Here is a 19,574-nt window from a genome sequence, read left to right as displayed (position 1 = left end):
CTGTTGAAACGAAATATGTTTTGAATTTTTCATCTGAATTAAATAATTACTATATTATTGAAGTGTTTGAACTGTTTTATGCATAATGTCCCATTTTTAGAGGTTCCTAATTAATTGGACAATTGACTGGCAGGGAGGTTCTGTTCTCTGGTTATTAAGCAGCAAAAAGAGTGGAGTTTATTCCAGGCTTTTCAGTGAAACTCCATTATTGGGCTGAAAAGGCAAAACAACCCGACCAGAGAGACAGCAAAAACTTTAGTAGTAATCAGCAATCTGCCTCATTCTTACAAAGCTTGCATGCACCAACCAACTCACCAACAACAAAAAGCCAGAAAGACCACAAAAAGCAACGAAAATTGAATTATTTCCATGATTATTTCCTAAAAGAATTATTTCCATGGTTAAGAAAAACAGCCTTAAAACATCTAACAAAGTAAAGAACACTCGATGAGAGGTTGGGTGGATCTACCAGTCCAAGAGACATCTTCAAGAGACCTCTGGTTACACTCAAGAAGCCCTTTTTCATACTTTAGACTCAAAAGATAGAAAACATCTAAAAGAGCTGGCACAGCTCTAAAAAAAAAATCCACCTTTATAACACTTAAAATTCTGTGAGTCCACTTACCGTTGAACATCTGAAAATGGGGGACTGTATAAAAATTCCTCAAAGTTAATTCAATGCTTTTGTTAACATTGAATTTAACCCATAGATTGTTTGATTTGAAACGCACTGTGATGGTGTACGGAAGCTCAATCACAAAAAAAAACTGTTAGTCTCATTGCAACTCTTTTTTTTCATTGTTGAAAATGTTGTTGCCCTAATGGGTAATTATTTTTTTGCTTTAGAAATGATCATCAGTGTGTTTTGCGGTCACTTTTACAGACCCAGCCACTTTAAAAGGAACGTGTGAAGAACAAGGAGTCTATTTTTTTCTTCTTTACTTATTTAGTCAGCAGGAGCTGAATCTGGAGTCAGTCTACAGAATTACATCATGCTTTTCCACCTTTCACCTTGTGGTCTTTAATAGCTCTACATGATATACGTGAGGTTTGTTTTAGATAATCTTGACTTTTTTACAATCAGCTGACTTTCTCACAGAATCGTGGCTTCAAGTAATACCCAAACATGATTTGTGATCAAATAAATTGTGATCTCTTTTGTATTTTTTCCATGTTTTTTTAGTTGTTCCTACCGTCCGCTCTAGCAGGACCCGGGCTGCCCAGCAGAGACAGAGAGAAAAATACATTCAGGTAATTTTGAAGGATGATCATGATGAAATCTGAAAAATGAAATTAAATAATTACACTATTATTTGTGCATTAACTGTATAATAAAGCATTTTTATTATTAGAATTATTAGAAGCATCAAAGTTTATCAAAGTTTTCGAGCATAAGTGAAGAACTTACCTTCGACAGAATCGCCTGAAAGCCAGGAGAAGAATTTGAAAGTAAATCCTGGTCGAGATTCTCAGCAACTACACTTCATCCTGCAAAGTCTCAGCTCACTGGTTTTGAACAAGCTCTGAGACGATGCATAAAAATCAAGTCACAAAGCTCTGTGACCGTGAAGCAGGTAATGCTGTTGTCTGGCTGTGATTGGTCGGCTCGTGCTATTATGTGGATGCAGGTGGGACAAAAAGTCAATCTATAAAAGTGTAGGAGGAAAAAAAATCACGGTCACACAAAAGCATACGTGAAACGGTAATTAGCTCTGACAAACATGCACTGCTTTCTGTCAACACTACCTGAACAAGAAGACCTAATTACTCTTTCAAGGCTACTTGCATGGCCTTCAGTAGGTTGGTATCTGTCCCTGTGTGCAACAAAATCATCTGTTCAAAACGTGAAGTTAAAACAAAAAAACAAAAAAACAAATTCATTAAAAATAAACTGAGAAATTGAATCAAAAAGAGAAAAAGTCATTCTCAGTTTTGTAGAAAGTTTATTTGAGCTTTGATCTTCACAGAAACATGCAACATTTATTCAGATTTTATCTTTATTTAGAAGTGAAATGGTTACAAATTTTATTTATGTAAAAAATACAACAAGCAAATATCAATTAGCAGTTCAAACTTAAATACGGACACGTGAAGAATTAAACGCTGCAATTTAAGCAACCTTAGATATTTATTTTGTATCATTTACCGACTGCAACATGACACGCATTGATTTCTGAGCTTTTAACAACACAGTAAATGAAGGTTAGCTTAAGCAGAATAAGAATGAATGATGCAGCTCTAACAACAGAGTCGGGTAGCTGTTCGTAAAAATACTGTTCTCTTACATTTGGACAGAGAGAAAAGGCTGACTGTGTCACCTCCTGTAAAAACTTGGAACTAGTGGTTCAAAACACCAGCTCACACATTTTAATGTAATACAAGTCTGACACGTGCCGCTGCCGGACTCATTTTCAGACGTAGACGTCACTTAACATCCAAGCAGGTTACAGTACTCCCATCAATTGATCTTCCAAGATTTCAGCTGGATAATAAACAGAATATTGAAATAAGATGCTTGCTTGCAGGTAAGGTTACATCCTTTTATTCTTTTTTTTATTATTATTATTATTTCAATAACCCGTCCTCCAGCAGAGTCATGGTCTGAGTGCTTTGTTTCGCCAAACACATTTGCTTTACCAAGGGGAGCACTGTAGACTCTCTATCACCTTTTTTATTTACTTTATTTTATTTCATTATTCACATTATTATCAGAGTGGATATAATGCCGGAGCGGACAGGGAGTGAAGGCCAGCTTGGTGATAGAAAGGAGAAGAATGCAGGGGAATAGGTTTACATCATTTTGAAGTGGGCATAAAGTCGTCCGTCTCTACTTGTTGCCGCAGTCAGTGCAGAGGATGTCTTTTCCCTTGGCTACAAAACGCTTGTTGGACAAACTGAGGGAGCACCTCTTACAGTTGAAGCAGTATTCATGCCAGGAGCTGCCCTCATAGTTCACCACATTCACCCCTTTACCAAAACCTGAGAGGAGAGAAGAGCAGAGGGGAGTTAGACCGTGTCTTTGGTCTACCTTTGTGTGCCACCTGCTGGTTTTAATCAGTAAAGACATCAGCTGTATTTGAATTGCCTTAAAGCACATCTGGATCTTTTCAGATGAAAAGTTACAAAACACCTTAAAATCATCGAAAGATTTAATTTTTTATCTTCAAATAGTTATTAGGTTTTTTTTAACAGGGCTTTTATGACATCATGGTGTGAGGCCCCCCCACCTACACCTCTCTTTGCATCGTTGACTCTCTGTGTCATCCTTTAAAAAGCAGCTTAAAACTCTTAAAACTGTTTGTGTGCCTATGTTGCTTTTGGCATATGCATTTAACTATTCTTTCTCTGGAAAAGTGCTATAAAGACAAACTTCCCTTTCTTTCTTTCGTAACTGGTAGCTGAGTGCACTCAGTCATAGTTATGGTTCTGGTACAGCTTCCATTTACCTGTTGTGTTTATTTTAACGCCACGAGTTTAACTAAGAACTCAGATCTCAGCTGAGGTCTGTGTTTACTTGTTAGTCAGTCCAGTCTTTCATGCTGCAATATCACAGACTGCATATGAAAGAAGGATGTAGCCACTGTGATGCAATAATATTTGTTGCAAACCCTTTAGCTGAGTTTTTATGGACACAGCAGATACTGCGCACTACACCAGCTACCATGTCATTCGAATGGTAAAGTGCCACCTGCTTTAACCTCCTTTTGACTCTAATAGAGCCATCACTTACAAAACAAACACCATGTTGTATTAAGACTTAAACTAACGAGTGAGAACATGCTCTCATTGTGAAAGCGCTGGTGTTTAGAAGGAATTCAGGCGTAAAGCACTAAACACACTGGCTTCAGTGGACTGGGAATAACACAACAATGGAGGACATTGAGGCGAAGGCATACCTGCTGCTCGGTCTATGGCTTTTTGTCAGACTTGAGGATAAAAGAAGAGAGTCAGCGTGTAGCCCTTTCCCTCATTGCCGGGACAAAAAATGTTTTGTTTGATTCTTGTGAAGAAACCGCTTTCATGACTTATCCAGTATCATCACAGACTACTACCACCTAATGGAAAACCTTTAAAACCTGAGTGGAGTCGAGTCGAGCTCAAATGGATCAGACAGCAGCAATCTCACAGATGACTGCATTCTCAGCGTTTGTAACAAGTAAAGCTTTTGTAATACAAAAATTAAATGTGTGCTTCACTAAGGTAGAGGCTGTTTTACATTTTTACTCCATTTACTCTTTTTTAATTTTAATTTGACTTTCAGTTCTATTTACGCTAACCTGTGATGGGGTTCTGGCAGCCGCTGCACTTCTTGGCCACGGAGGTCTTGTAGCAGTCGACACAGAAGACCTGCTCCTGGTGGTTGGTGAAACTCGTCCCTGCCAGAGGCTTTGCGCAGGAGCTGCACACGAAACAGTGGCTGTGCCACGGCTGGTCCTGGTAGTTCACTCCTCCAGAGGTTATAGGCTGGAGATAGAAGTTAAGGGATGTTTTACCATCCAATTAAAATAATCTTTGAGTAGTTTAATTACTGTTAAAAGAACATCTCCATCCGAGATTTGTTTAAATATTTTCCTTGGGTTTATTTTAGCCTTGATTTAGAGAGGACAGTGGAGAGAAGGCAGGAAACTTAAGAGAACAAGCAGGTTGCGGTAAGCAGCCTCTGCAGTAGCACCATGACATACTGCATGGTTCGCCTGCTCAACCAAGTGAGATTCAGTGGCTTCCACATTTGTTACATTTAGCATAGTTTGGTATGAATTAAATAGCCGAGTTAAAAGTACAAATGAAGCAAGAATTTATTAATAATTTGGTCAGTCATTAGTGTAATGGGGTAAAAGGCTAAAATGTAATTAGGCTGCAGATTTCCCTGACAGAAAAAAAAATTATCCTAAGTATCTAAAGATTAAGATTTCATGAATTATTGCACTATTACAGCCTGCTTATTAACGGAATTTTGACATGTCAAAGCAAATAAAAATAAAACCATGAACACAATTAAACATTTAAATGGCAGCGTGCCTAAAATTGCTATAAAAATGTGACTTCAAAGTGATCTTGGTGATAAGAGGGTGGCCTGGTTCCCTGTGTGAGAGAAATTACCTTCTTGCAGCTCACGCAGTGTTTAGCGAATTTGTCATCATAGCAGGGGCTGCAGTAAATGTCACTTCCTTTGGAGAGAAAATTCTGTGATCCTATTGGTCGTTTACAGCTGTAACAGGTGAAACACTCGTCGTGCCACGAGTTCCCTTTGTACTCCACGCTCTCTGTTCCTGCAGGGGAGAGGAGAAGGATTATTACTGCTAATGCTGAATAAATAAAGTAGTACATGAGTCCTTTTATTTAACAATAGTTTAACACTATAATAGTCAGTACACCCTTACTGCCCTAAATCATGTATATATTTAGATGTCCTGATGAAGAAACTCTTTTGAAAATGACTTTTTCCAGCTAACTCTTTGGTTTTTTAATCACACAAGACAAGTAGATCAGTGGGCCACCCTCTACAGAGCATTGGTGTGAATGTGATCAGTCGTACCCGCCAGTATGGGTTTATAACAGCCGTGGCAGCGTGGAGCATCCTCTCTGGAGCAGCACTTCCCACACATGATGCGGTCATCCTTGGTGCTGAAGGGCTCCTTAGCCAGAGGCTTGTAACACTTTGCACAGCGGAAACACTCCTCGTGCCAGTATCGGCCCTTGTGGCTGAGCTCCTAAAGGAGGAAAACGGAGAGGGTTTTTTGGGGGTTTTTTTTTGGATGACAGCTGGACGCAGGTGGCAGGAAATAACAAAACTTCTAAGTCCACACAGAGAAATGCAGCTCGATAAGACACCTTTGTTTCCACGGAGATGGGACGGTGGCACTCAGCGCAGGAGTTGGCGCAGAACTTTGTGTGGCAGCGAACGCACACCGGCCTCCCCTCCTTACGGACGAACCTCTTCCCCCCGAGGTCCTCGCGGCAGTAGAAACACTGCGAGCTTTCCGCCATCGTCACGATACAGTCCCACCTGCAGCAAGAACAGAACAGAGGGAGGAAGTAAAAGCTCTGCCCAGCAACGGCGGTAAACACCACGCTGGTTTTATGACAACAGATAATGGTTCATATTTTATGATTCATGGGTCAAAATGGATTTTAGTCGTTTAAAGAACTTTTGGTCCTCACCAAACAGCACATCTTTAAAACCAATCACAAAATTTTAAGCATGAGCTCTTTTTAAACAATCCAGCTGCAATTATTTATTCTCATTATGGATGAGCCTCCTGATCATGTGCTTCATTAATCAAATAATTTCTTTCTAACAGTTCTGGAAGCAACTTCCATTTTCCACCACTTCTTCAAACCACCAGGTTATTTTCTTCTTATGTTCTGTGTGCAAAAATCTTTGAAAAACATAAAAAAGTTAGATGAGACAAAAATGATTACAAGGATTGCTCGGAGCTGAAATTTCTCCATAGAGCACATAGACCATAACTATTCACCGCGGCTCAGCTCTGTGGGATGTTTGAGCAGCTGGTGAAACTAAGACACCATCAAAGAGGAAATCAGAGGCTGAACTAGGATTCTGTCAGCTCACAGCTGCGTGTGAGCTGTGTGTTATTTGAGCTGATTTCATGGATACACAGTGACGTATCTGTCAGTGTTTCTGTGTACCTGTGTTTACAGTGGTTGTGCGGTGCGCTCGCTTCCTCTCAATTTATGCATCTTATCTCTTCCTGTTAAAGCAGCTCCTAACTGATAAGTTTGACAGCAAATTTTACAGCTGATTTGGGAAGCAGATGAATTAGGCTTTTATTTGCTCTTGACTTCCTTTTCCTTTCTCTAGTAATCTATCCATCCTCATCTTTGTATTCCCAGGCCGTATACCTGCCCTGTTTCAGGGACGTGTCCAGATGTGAGGGTTTGAGTTGGTACTTGTATTGTGTAATACTACTTTCTTGTACTCCACAATATTTTAGATGCATGTATTGCACTCCATGCCATGCATTATAAAGCCAAACACCGATTGTTTTCTTTTCAGCCATTATTGTCCTCTTGCATGACCCAGTTTGTTTGTGTTTGGTTTTCTCAGGATGTGGTGCTGTGCATTGTGGCCAGATGGCTTCACTTTGTTATCGTCTGTCCTAAGGATCTTATTCCAGACGTTTTGTGGTTTATTTAGATGCAAATTTGAAAACCTACATTATGCTGCTATGATCTTTTTAGAGAGAAGAGTCTTTCTCCTGGCAACCCTTTCAGCCAAGTGAAACCTATCTGATTATCTATTATTCTATTATTATTAATTGCAAATATTAATATTAGTAATATTAGTAGATTCTCACAATTGTAGCCTTCCTGAGGACACTTGGACCAACATTTGTTACTTTAATGGAGAATGAGGAAACCAAGAAGGTCATTAGGAGAGTAGAAGCTCTATGAGTCAGTGCCCCGTCTCTAAGGAAACGTATCTGGATCCATATCAAATCCTAATGGATTGTGGCTCAACAGTTGGGAGTTCGCCTTGTAATCGGATGCCGGTTCGAGCCCCGGCTTGGACAGTCTCGGTCGTTGTGTCCTTGGGCAAGACACTTCACCCGTTGCCTACTGGTGGTGGTCAGAGGGCCCGGTGGCGTCAGTGTCCGGCAGCCTCGCCTCTGTCAGTGCACCCCAGGGTGGCTGTGGCTACAATGTAGCTTACCATCACCAGTGTGTGAATGTGTGCATGAATGGGTGGATGACTGGATGTGTAAAGCGCTTTGGGGTCCTTAGGGACTACTAAAGCGCTATATAAATACAGGCCATTTACCATTTACTTCATTAGCAACAACAACAACAATCTTTCTGAAATTCTGTTTGCTAGTTCTTGTTTAATCATGCTGACGAGCAGCACTGCAAACGTTGGCACACTTGATTTCTCACACTACAGAATCCAGAATTCACTCTCCCTAAAATACAGGACACATAAACTCCCTAAACATAGAACCAAAATCACCACGTTGACCAGCATAAATCTGATCACAGAGCTGTGATTACAGGGCCAGAAGTTCAGACGGTAAATAATAAACAACATGTTGGTTAAAAATGGATTTTTTTTTAAATCACAGCTACACAAAGGCACGGAAATATGGAAGAGGAGCGATCGCTACAGTCTGTTCACTCACTTATTTCCCACATCAGGTTCATGCTGCCTGACCACGAGGAATTCTCACAAACTGCTGTGAGACAAGTGTGTGTGTCCATGTGTGTCTGCACAGTGTGGTGAACGCATGAAGGAATGCCTGGCATGACTAATGTGGTGAGATCAGGAATGCTGACATCCTTATGACAACACACACAGACACACACACACTCCACTTCTTAAATGAACCACTCCCTTAGAAACCACAAACTATAGTGTTCACCTCCTGTATGGAGCGACATGTCGGCACACATTCACGAGGAAATTCTCATTTTAGGAAACTCCTTTCCCAGTCTGTCCACCAGCCATTTCTGTAGTGCATCAAATGTAAAGGTCATTTAACTGTTGTGCAGCTGTTATATGTACAGTTACTAGTCACTTTATTATGTGCGTCTTGCTAGTACTAGGTTGGACCCCGTTCAGTTCGGTGCTAGTTCAGGGAGGCATCTGCTCGCTGACATCTCGGGGGGCTGACACCACCATAAATGAGTGGTGTACGCACATGTGAGTGTGTGTATGGCTGGGCCTGGGTCTGGCAATTGCTGATCTTTGCCCCCTGTAGGGCATGTTCAACAGGAATCAAGACAACACTTTTCTGGTCTTATATTGTCCAATTTTGGCAAGCCTGTGTAAATTATAGCCTTCGTTTCCTGTTCTTAGCTTACAGGAGTATCACCCTGTGTGACCTTCTGCTACTGTATTCCATCTACTTCGAGGTTTGAGGTGTTGTGCACTCAGAGATACTCGTCTGCATACCTTTGTTGTAACGAGTTGTGTTGCCTTCTTATCGGCTTGGAGCTGTCTGACCTTTGACATTAACATTTTACCCCAGAGAACTGCTGCTCAACGAATATTTTCTGTTTCTCAGATCATTCTCTGTAAACCCTAGAGATGGCTGTGTGGGAAAATCCTAGTAGATCAGCAGTTTCTGAAATACTCAAACAAGCCTGTCAGGCAGCAACAACAAAGTCACCAAAATAAATTTCTTCCTCACTCTAATGCTCGGTTTGAACTTCTCCGGGTCATCTTGACCATGTCTACATGCGTAAGTGCATTAAGTTGCTGCCATGTGATTGGCTGAATAGGCATTATTGAGTGTGTAGTGGCCATCACAAGAAAAACTGTTTGCAACATTTCAAATTGGGATAAAATGAGCAGTTTTTTACCATTCTACTTAATTACAATAGTGCTTTTAGCTCAACAGTAATGTTACCATGGTAACATGCTGATGTTTAGCGAGTATAACACTAACATGTTTTGCTAAATGTCTCTAAACACGGCTAAATTAGTGGTTATACAGGAAAAAGTGACGTTTTTGCCCAACGATGGTGCCAAAGGGAATGGTTAACAAAGCCATCAGCAGACATCTCATACAAAATCATAAAAAACGATCATCCCGTAGGACCTCGAGAGTCTGTGTAAAAATAGTATAGACTATCATTTCACTTCCACAGAGGCCACACTTTCATCATGGCTAAAATACCACTTTTGAATAACTTGACCTCTTCATTCAAACATCTGTTCTTTAGCTCATCTGGCAGGCTCATCAGCTCGTGCCATGGCGAAGCGCCCGTCGTCCATCCGCAACTGACGAGAACCAGAATTTAATCAAACTCACATACGTTGGGTCTTCACCCAAATATGTTCAAGATAACATTTGTCATTTTCGTTTTCTCTTTTCATTTCAAAACATAACTCTCATGCTTTGAATTATTCAGTTACACCTAATTTTGCTCCTGGTGCAGTGAACAAAGTTGAACTGAAACCACCCAGCAGTCACTTACATCAGATTCTTACTGCTGATCAAACATCAGAAGATACAAAACGATGCGACAGCTTGAAATATGGTGTTGTCACACCGTGTGTATCCTGTGAAACGATGATGTTCGTGCCTTTTATGGACGCAGTGAATGCTGGAGCACTTTGATTGGGTGGTGTTCTGGATGAACTTGTTGTGGATAGAACTGTTTGCGAGCCTTCTTGAAAATTAGAATCTACTAAGAAGTCATTATTTTGTGCAATAAATCTAAGCAATGACAAGCAAACTAAACACATTAGAATACCCGCTGAACTGCGATGAGCTGATAGTGTCAGTGAGACATAATCGAAACTGATCAAAATGGTTTTTAATGTGTTTAAGCTCGTTTGTTTGATGTGCAATTGATTTAAACCTTCAACACAAGTCTTTTTGTTTTCCTCAGACTGGGAATGCTCATGAAAGCACATTTTTATGGCATAATTCAAAGTCTCAAATACAAGCAGATGAACATTTTCACAAAGTCTGGAAGGAAACCCGATTTTAATTTAATATCCAGTCTCAGGCTGCTTTTTGACAGACATATGAGGCAGAGGTTAAAGGTGCTGTGGTTAATAAAGTTGATTAAATAACTTCTTTGTGGTCTCATCTCCTTAACAGACAATAAAGCTCCGAACTGTGGAGCGGACATATATCTTCCCCTCGGTGGCCGCCTCAATCATTACTCAATGGAGCAAACAGCAGCTGTCTGGTTTATTTGGTGACTGGGTGTGAAGAGGTTACTCATCCGTCTCCACTGGAAGAAAGCAAGTCCTGTCAGATAAAGGCGAGGTCTGGCATTTACCTGTTACCTCCTGTTTTCCCTCCACGCTTCTTGACATTTAATTCCTTCTCTTCCCAAACTAATAAGGATTCAGCTAAGATTTCCAGTGCTCTCTATCCTGCTCCGTTTCTCATTTTTGCTTTCACCTGCAGAGTCGAACTTTGTAAAGACACAGAACTCTGCTCAGTAACCGCATAGAAGGCAGTATTGATGCTTGGCTATGAGCACCGTGAAATTGTTATCTGATGGGAGCTAAACAACGGCTGACAGGAAGCCAGGACTAAAACAAATGAGGTGTAACTGACATCAGGCAGCTCCGAGTACACTGTTGCTGCACGTCTTTACTTTGTTTTCCAGCAATAAATAGCGCTGTGTAACGACACTGCAGCACATACACATCGTTTTCTTCCAGCTAAAGCGGCCAATACGAAACTCAGTCAGATCACCACGGAAAAATTAGGCTGTGTCACGCAGTCACGGCTAAAGGCAGAGTTGAGGGCAGTGCTGCAGCCAAAGAAAGCTCATTGTGGGAATGTGGAGCTCTCCATGGAGTGACATTAGTTTGTCCACACTTGGTAAATTTGATTTTTTAAGACTTTTAGTTGGCATTGGCATAAGGCACTGGTGGTAAAGGCTTGTGTGAGTCTTTATTTTTCTTATTGACAATAAATCAGAGTAAATGATGTGTTCTTGGGAACTATTTAAAGTCAGATAAATGCAGGATTGTGTGTGGGATTGAGTCAGAGGAACGACAGGGCCCATGGTTTGTCTCACTTTTAGTAGTTTCTAAAAATATTGGTGCTGTAAAATAAAGTATGACGGGGTTAAGATAACCAGGCATGTTGGTAGAAACGGTTCATTGTTGGTTTTGGTCTTTTTATGGCAGTTGTTAACAATAAGAAGAGTGTCATCCTTAATCCTTCATGGATTGAGCGTTCAGGGAATAAAGAGAAGTGGGAGTGGACTTCGGCTGCATTAGTTTTAAATCAGCCTGAATCTTTTCCCCTCTTTCGTTTAAAGTTTCAGCCACCTTAGTGTAACGGTTACAAGTTGAAGCACTTCCTCCAACCCGAGCCTTCCACACTGTGTAAGCACAGAGCACGGAAAGGTGACATCATGTCATGTGGACGAGGAAAAAATCAGGCAAACGTGTGGGGATGTGAAAGAGACAGCGAGTGCGCAATAAAGAAGCAGAGACAGACAAGAAATCTGCCAGTGCAAACATGACATAGTGTGGATTATTTTAGAGTGTGTACCAGCCGTGTGTGTGTGTTGGCATGAGCTTATCGCTCAAGAATGTAGTGGAAAAATGAGAAACAGGAAGTCTCCATCAGAACTGTGAAGCTGGCACAGTTCAGCCACACACACACACACTGAGTGAACTGTTAATATGCTCGTCCATACAGACTGACTGTGTTAAACTCATATGTCATTAATGCAGATTCCACAAACCCTGGCTCAACTTACGTCGCTCAGTATGTGCTGCAGGTGTGACCTCAGCGCTGACTTTTCTTTAAAAAATCTCTTTAATCACAGACTTAGCACGGCAGCCAGTACTTCTCTGCAGGCTGCAGATAGCTCTGCTAACCTTAACATGTCTGTTGTTCCAATTTCCTCCTATTGTGGCATTGCTATGCAGATTTTAGTGATGGGATAGATAACAAATTCTTATCATACACTTGGATTCAGAAATGAGACTTTCCTCTGGTTGCACAGCAGGAAAAAACCTGAGTATTGATAAGGAGTCACTCATTGTTTAAATGTCAAGGCGAGGCATGAATGATGACTTAATGATGTTGCAGCTGTTGAGAAGCTTGAGACCTTTAAAATGTGGAAGTCTAAAAATTTAGCAATTTAATGACTAACTTCATGGGGGAAAAAAAGTTGGGTAACATTTTGCTTTGCATTAAAAGTTAAATCCACCCAAAACACAAGCAAACTGATGTGTATCGCATCATTGTGATACTTTTTTAGTTAACACAAAATAACTGCCTGCAGGGGCCTCAAGTCTGAATTCATCGTGCAAGTTTGCTTCGAAAAATATGTTTTAACCTCTGCATAAACAGGAAGTGAAACTTTTGAGACTGCAAATGTCCACAGCATTAACCTATAAAGGCATTTAAGCAATCTTGTTTCTTACCTCTACATTAACAGTGATAACAGCCTGACGATGAATAAACTATGAGGAACAGAGGATTCTGAGTTTAAACCTTTATATGTGGAATTTATCCCTGTGGTTCCATGTGGGTTTTTTTCCCATGCGTTCTAGTTTCTCCCCTATCTTCACAATATGTTCATTTTTATATTAAATATAAATCATTTTTATATTAGATTAGCTAGCTGTGGTCTCAGTCACACAGGCTTAGAGACCAGTTGGCAGTTTTACCTTGCTAAAGAAAAATTTGCATTCCCCAACTTGTTGGCAAGAGGTTGGTGTAGCTTGCTGTATGTTTCTAGGTAGGTCTAAAAGAGAATGCTGCACCAAAAGTTTCCATGCGATTGCTTTGGTCATGAGCAGATTGCCCTGGTTGCATATAGTTTGCATGGAAGACACCAACTTACCTGCAGATGCTTACCAGCTGCAAGATAGTAAAACTCTTTTTGAGAAACCAAAGTAAATGTGCTCATTGTTGCAACCAACACATTTACTTTGAAGGGAAAATGTCTCCATTTACAGATTGCACCACACTTTTCACAGTTTCACTACTGCTCTAGGAGCAGTTGGTGTTTGCAGACAAGTCTTCTGTACAAACTTCATGCAACCTGGGTAATCTGTTAGTGACTAAAGCAATCGCAACGAGGTTTTCTGTGCAGCACCATACACCTCATCACCAACTGGCTGGGAAATACACACTCTTCCCTAGCAACTAGTGGTTGCCAGGAGGTTGCCAACTGGTCTCAAGGCCTGTATGAATAAACCCTTGAATGGTTGTTTAATAAAAATAAGTAAAGAGAGTTCACGTTTTCAAAAAGTAGCTGCAGCTTTGTTTATATAAATTAAAGTTTTCAAAACAAAAAGTGTCCATTTCTGGTTTACTTGGTTGAAGTTGTGTTATTTTAATGGCAACAATGGTAACAAGCAAACAGTAATACTTAGAATTTAACACCTGTAGCGTGAAAATATGGAAATTCAAAGGTTACTGGTTATTTATTAAAAGTTTCTTAAAGTTTCTTCATTTTCATGGAGAGAGTTGACGTTAGCAACCATCTGCAAAGGTAATAACACATTACAACATATTACAACAGTAATAAAATTATTTAAAGAAGATGAAAAAGGCTTTGGCAATCTGATCTGCGATATCTGAAGGACCTTGTATCAAGTTTAAGTGGCAACAAGCCTCTGGCTGACTAAAGAAAACAAAGATAACAATCTGATTGGTGCCCTTGTCAGTTAGGTGGTTGTTCTAAAGACTTGGTTAAAGTCCTTTGGATTACCATATAAAAGAGGTGTGTCCGTGTCTGAAACCAACAAAATCAACAGACAAAAAGAATGCATCGCAGCACCGTGACCAGAAGCTGCCCTCATTAGGATGCAATGTTCACAAGCTGGTTTGCTTTATAAACTACATACGTATACAACTACCTTGGACACAAAGAGAAAACCATATTACCATATATTGTTGTTCAGATGGTTTCTCTTGCAAAAGAAGTGCTTTCTTTCAGTGAGTTTACACATTTGGCAGATACCTCCCTGGATTCATTTCCTCTGCTATATTCACCAAGCAAATTATTTCTTAGAGCACCTTTAACGATCACACTATAGCCTTATCGTGGCCTAACAACACTGCAGTTAGAGTGTTCCCACCACTGATCCCAATCATTCTGGCTGAAAAAGAAACATATTAGTGATTAAAGCTGGGCAGCAAGTTCAGCTAAACATTTGTATTCTAGCGCGGGCCACAAAGAAAAACTTGAATAACTGTTTTACCTGGCCCGGCTGAGAGCTGCATTCCAGACAGTGGGATAAAGCTGATACAACAGATCTGAGTGAGGTCAAAGAAACAGCATGTCCCGCTACTACAAGACAGGCATGATGGCTTTACCAGAAGCTTCTGGTTAGATCCACTTAACCCACCTCGCTTTGTCTTGGGTTACACACTCCACTTTCTGCACTCATTTCTCCACTCAGCAACCGAGAAGACCTTTAAATCAGGAGCTAAAATACGTCTGACCAGTTTTCATGACGTTTTCCATGTGTGTGTGACAGTAAGACCCTCTCCACTCTGGCAACAGAGCAGTCCTGCTGGGAGGACTTCCAAGTTACTGGTAAAAATTTAAATTATCTCATGGTGTCTCAGGAGTTCTCCTGTCTCCAAACTGTTCCAGTCTACCCTCATAAATCTCCAACCAAGAAAATCCCTGCAAATCTCCGTTTCCAACCATTCTTCCAGATTCTTCCTCCAGCCACTCCTCACATGAGTCGAGCCATTTTTAAACATCCAAACAGTTCCTGTAGAAGTTCAACAGTTCAGCTGCTGTTTGCTATATTTCTCCATGTCTTCATTCAGATTTTTTTAAATTAATTTTCTAGCCTGGAGAATATACAGGAATATTTTGAACATTTATTTTTTGAAATACTTCGAGTCTCTTGTCTGTCAGAAACCAGGATTAGCATAGCTTAGCATAAAGAAAGGGGAAACAACTAGCATGGCACTTTCTACTGCTTAAAAAAACTAAATGAAAAATAACTACGTTAAAATTAAATAAGCTACAGTGAACTCACCAAAGTTACAACCCAGTTGTGTTGACAGTGTATACTTTGTCCACCAGAGGGCCCTGTGCAGCTTCCCTCTAGGTTAAAACAACCATAGCAGAGTCAGGGAGAGCGTAAATGAGTAACCCACAACATGCTTTAACAATATTCACAAAGGGTCACTGCAGGTTTGATTTGGCAACATTTTCACTGCATCCACTCTGGATGTGGAGCCGCTGTTATATAAATAACAAATAAAAAAATAATAAATAAAAAAACATTTTTATACGCATAATCTAACTGATCCTTAAATAAAAAAGTCAATTCTATCTATAGGATGTGATGTGATGTTAGATGCCGACTGCACGGAGTTAGAAATACTGTACTGTACGCTTGTTGATTGACTTTAACAACTGTGCAGTCATTAGTGAGCATCAGAGGGGACGATGGTTGATTTTTCTTTCTTTTTTTCCCCTAAACCAGATCCACACTAGGGTGAGATATAAGCAGATGGTCCACTGTGGTGAGCACTAAAGGGAGCAGCTGAAAGTTGTCCTTTCCCTGCTTCTGGGACTAAGCTAAAACCTCTGGCTCCTAGCTTTTTATTCAACAGAAAATGTATGAATGAGAGTGGTGCCACTCTAACTTAATGATAAGTGGGAAGACTGCTTCCCCTTTTCCTTAAGATATCCTTACTTTATTGGGTACACCTTGCTAGTACCAGCTGGGAAATATTCCCTACAGAGCTGCTTTTTCTTCCAAGCTCCTTAGACTAGTTTAAGACAGGCTTAGACAGGCTCTCCAATTTTGGTGAGCCTGTGTAAATTGTAGTCTCAGTTTCCTGTTCTTAGGAGTGGCACCCAAGTGTTGTCTTCTGCTGCTGTAGCCCATCTGCTTCGTGGTTCTATGTGTTGTGCATTCATAGATGCTCTTCGGCATAACAAGCGATCTAAGCGATTTAAGTTATTGTCTGGACCACATCTACCTGCCTAACTGCACTGAGATGCTGCCATGTGATTGGCAGATTAGATATTTGTGTTAAGGTGCAGTTGGGATGGCTGTGCCTCAGGAGGTAGAGCAGGTTAAATAATAACCAGACAGTTGGTGGTTTGATACTGAAACCCAAGCTGGTCCTGATATGTTCATTGGAGTGTGAATGTTAGATAGAAAACACTTAGACATACAAAAAAAAAACTGTGCATGTGCGTGATTGACACATGTTGTCTAAAGCACTTGGTGAGTGCTCAAGTGGAGTGGAAAAGCAATTCTGTTAAGAAACCATCAATTTACTATTGAAAACTTGGGAAATTTGTAACTAATAAAGTGGCCCTCTTTCTTTCGCATGAGATAAGTTTCCACACTCCCTGATCAATGTCAGCACACCCAAACACAACACAACAGGTTTTACTGGCTGCAGGACAAAAGGCAACACACACACACACACACACACACGGGAAGCTTTCTGTTTCTACCATGCTATCCATCGGAAATCTCTATTAAAAACTCAACTCTAGTGTTCACGTGACCATAGGGAATCAATAAAAACAGAAGACCACAGTGTCTGCACCTATTTACATTCAATCCTATTAAAATCACAACAGGCAAAACACAACAGGGAGTTACCATGACGTGAAGGAAGACCAGCAGCATAAAGTTTTATGGGGCTGGGACGTCTTTAATGGGACTGAGCTCACTCTAATTTCTTTAACATGCTTAGAATCCAACTGAAAACTCCCCACAGTTGTGTGCGTGTGTGTGTGTGTGTGTAGGTGTGTGTGTGTGTGTGTGTGTGTGTGTGTGTGTGTGTGTGTGTGTGTGTGTGTTTGAGGCAGTAGAAGGTAGGATTTGGTTTTACACACTGTCTGTGTGTTTGCTCACAATAGGGAGTGATGTTGTACTCCATCATCCAGCAACAAAAGGCATCATTTCCCCATACCAACATAACATTGTGACTGTTTATTTAACCATGTGTCAGTATTTATTTTTTTAGAACTGAAGCCTGCATGCGCATTTTTGATACATCTGTTAACACACCAGTACCAAAGAAAAAAGTCCAGGGAGCTTGAATCCAGCTGGTAGAGCATATGCATCAATTACATGGCTACACGCACACGCATAAACGTTGGACAGTGAAAAATAGCAGTACAAGAATTTTAATTGACCTCTGAGAGGCATTTTTTGGCCTCAGAGGTTCCATCATTGGACGAAAAAAACAAAAAAAAGTCAGACTTCCTAACTGGAAACAGATTTCAGGAGCAGCTCAGGCTTTCACAAGTCAGCATGTAACTGTAGCTCACACTGACACTAACACACACACACACACACACATATTACACAGACAGCCAACGCCCCGGACAACTTTAAGCCTAGTTTCCTCTCCGGATATCAAAACGCTGCTATGCAGATTAAGTGTAAATGAAATCATTGCAAGTGTAAGAGAGGAAGAGAGCTACAGGAACCAAAATGTTACCTGCTCTGAGTTTGCGTGTTTATTTATTATTAAATAAAGTAAATAAGTAACTAACAATCTGCAATACTTATTAAAGACTAATAACTGGAATACTTAAGTACAAAATAACCCCGCAGCAGCTACTCGGTCCCGTTTAAAATCCAGCTTTTATGAGAAGAGGCTGGGGTGGTCCGGTACAGAGGGTTAACAAACAGCGGTGCTCATCGGTCGGCTTACCGGGATCAGAGTGAGGTCTGCAGCGGTGGATGAGCGGCTCTCTGGAAGCAGCGGAACTCCGCTTCAGCGACGGCTTCACGTGTTATAAATACTGCAGCCTGTGGCCGCATCAACTCAAGCCAAACACCCACACCTCACACCGAGGCGCAGAGCTCAGCCTTCACAATAAGAGCCCACGCGAAGCCTCGGAAAGAAGAGTGGGTTTTCAAAATAAAAGTAAATATAAAGTTCAGTCAGCAGGCTTTCACTCAGAAATATTATACCTTTATACGCAATTTGTATCTAATTAATATTTAAAGTCCACGACCTAGTTAAATGATGGCGCCAACATTTTATAAATATAATATATAATGCAAAAAACTGCACGGTAGAGATTTTTATTTCAAATACTCCACAGCCAAACAACACACGGAGCTCGTCAGGAGCTCCTCAGTACATTACATGTTTTTTTTTTAAAGGACAGTGATAAGTGAGAGTTACATAGCCACGCTACATAGATTTTGCAATACACACAAAAACTTGGTTTCAGCTCTATAAACATAATCTAAACATACTGTAAAGATCAAAAAGATACAATTTCTCAATCATCTCATTTTGATTTGTCCATTAAGGACTTCGTGCAAGCTACACTTAATCACTTGAGAAGATGCTTACTGCAATTGTAAATATATATATATATATATATATATATATATATATATCTTAAACATACTTGGTGTCCCATCCTGCTCTTCATATAGCTGAGGATTGAGAATATAAATCTTGCTACATGCACATATATACTGTACATCAGTCATGTGAAGAGAAATGCTGTGAAAAAACTAAGAACAGCCTTCCTGCTTCCATAGAAATTTGAAAAGTAAGTAGCAGCCAGGCACTGCTCAGGGGTAACAATCTGTGCTTGCTTTAGCCACAGGCTCTAGCACCTTGAGGTCCACCATGAACTCCTCTGTATGCCAGATGAGAGGCCATCTGTCTGACAGCTTTTTCTTACAAGCAATAAGAAAAAGATTGAAGCACACCAACAAATCTACAGCAAAATGACTGGAAAAGAAAAGATTCAGGGCTGGAATGGCCCAGTCAAAGCCCAGACCTCCACCTGATTGAAATGCTGTGCATAAAGAGAGCTGTGCATAAATTAATGCTCCCAAAACTCCCAATGAACTGAAGCACCATTGTAAAGAAGAGCGAGCCAGAATTCCTCCACAGTGACGTGAGAGAATGAAAACAATTACTTCAAGTTATTGGTGCTAAAGGTGGTTCTAAGTACAGCCCATGACTCCGTAACAGGACTGCACACAGTCATGTGAAAAACAAAGTTTTCACATGACTGTGTGTGTGTGTGTGTTATATATATATATGTAAACAGAAAAATCCATTCCATTTAATATCACTAAAAGTATTTTTATTTAATTTCAGTAGAACTCACAAGTTGTCAGACTGAAAACACACTGTTAATAA

General features: G+C 40.4%; 1 protein-coding gene across 2 annotated transcripts; it reads right to left on the bottom strand.

Annotated features, from left to right (window-relative positions):
- Positions 1–1,923: 1,923 nt before the first annotated feature.
- On the bottom strand, positions 1,924–18,261 carry fhl1b (four and a half LIM domains 1b). Of its 2 annotated transcripts, XM_085174811.1 has the most exons (7): positions 18,114–18,261; positions 15,458–15,525; positions 5,833–6,007; positions 5,537–5,711; positions 5,101–5,270; positions 4,278–4,464; positions 1,924–2,979 (listed from the first exon to the last, which is right to left on the bottom strand). In XM_085174811.1, exons 3-7 carry the CDS (start codon positions 5,986–5,988, stop codon positions 2,828–2,830), a joined length of 840 nt encoding a protein of 279 aa, XP_085030937.1. In that variant the 5' UTR covers positions 5,989–6,007; positions 15,458–15,525; positions 18,114–18,261; the 3' UTR covers positions 1,924–2,827. The 2 variants fall into 2 exon arrangements, with proteins under 2 accessions (XP_085030937.1, XP_085030936.1); XM_085174810.1 differs by lacking the exon at positions 15,458–15,525 and having other exon boundaries at positions 18,114–18,257.
- Between the last annotated feature and the right edge of the window lie 1,313 nt (positions 18,262–19,574).

The sequence above is a fragment of the Neolamprologus multifasciatus genome, chromosome 10 (assembly GCF_963576455.1).
Source record: "Neolamprologus multifasciatus chromosome 10, fNeoMul1.2, whole genome shotgun sequence".
Classification (NCBI taxonomy): Eukaryota; Metazoa; Chordata; class Actinopteri; order Cichliformes; family Cichlidae; genus Neolamprologus; species Neolamprologus multifasciatus.
This window is presented reverse-complemented; position numbering and strand designations above follow the sequence as displayed.

Bases quoted from the DNA above. Each gene is read 5' to 3' on its own strand.
- fhl1b (XM_085174811.1), bottom strand. From the start codon at position 5,988: ATGGCGGAAAGCTCGCAGTGTTTCTACTGCCGCGAGGACCTCGGGGGG. The intron at 5,271-5,536 runs GTACGACTGATC...TCTCCCCTGCAG, and splicing joins TTATAAACCCATACTGGCGG to GAACAGAGAGCGTGGAGTAC. The intron at 2,980-4,277 runs GTTAGCGTAAAT...CTCTCCTCTCAG, and splicing joins CTGCCAGAACCCCATCACAG to GTTTTGGTAAAGGGGTGAAT.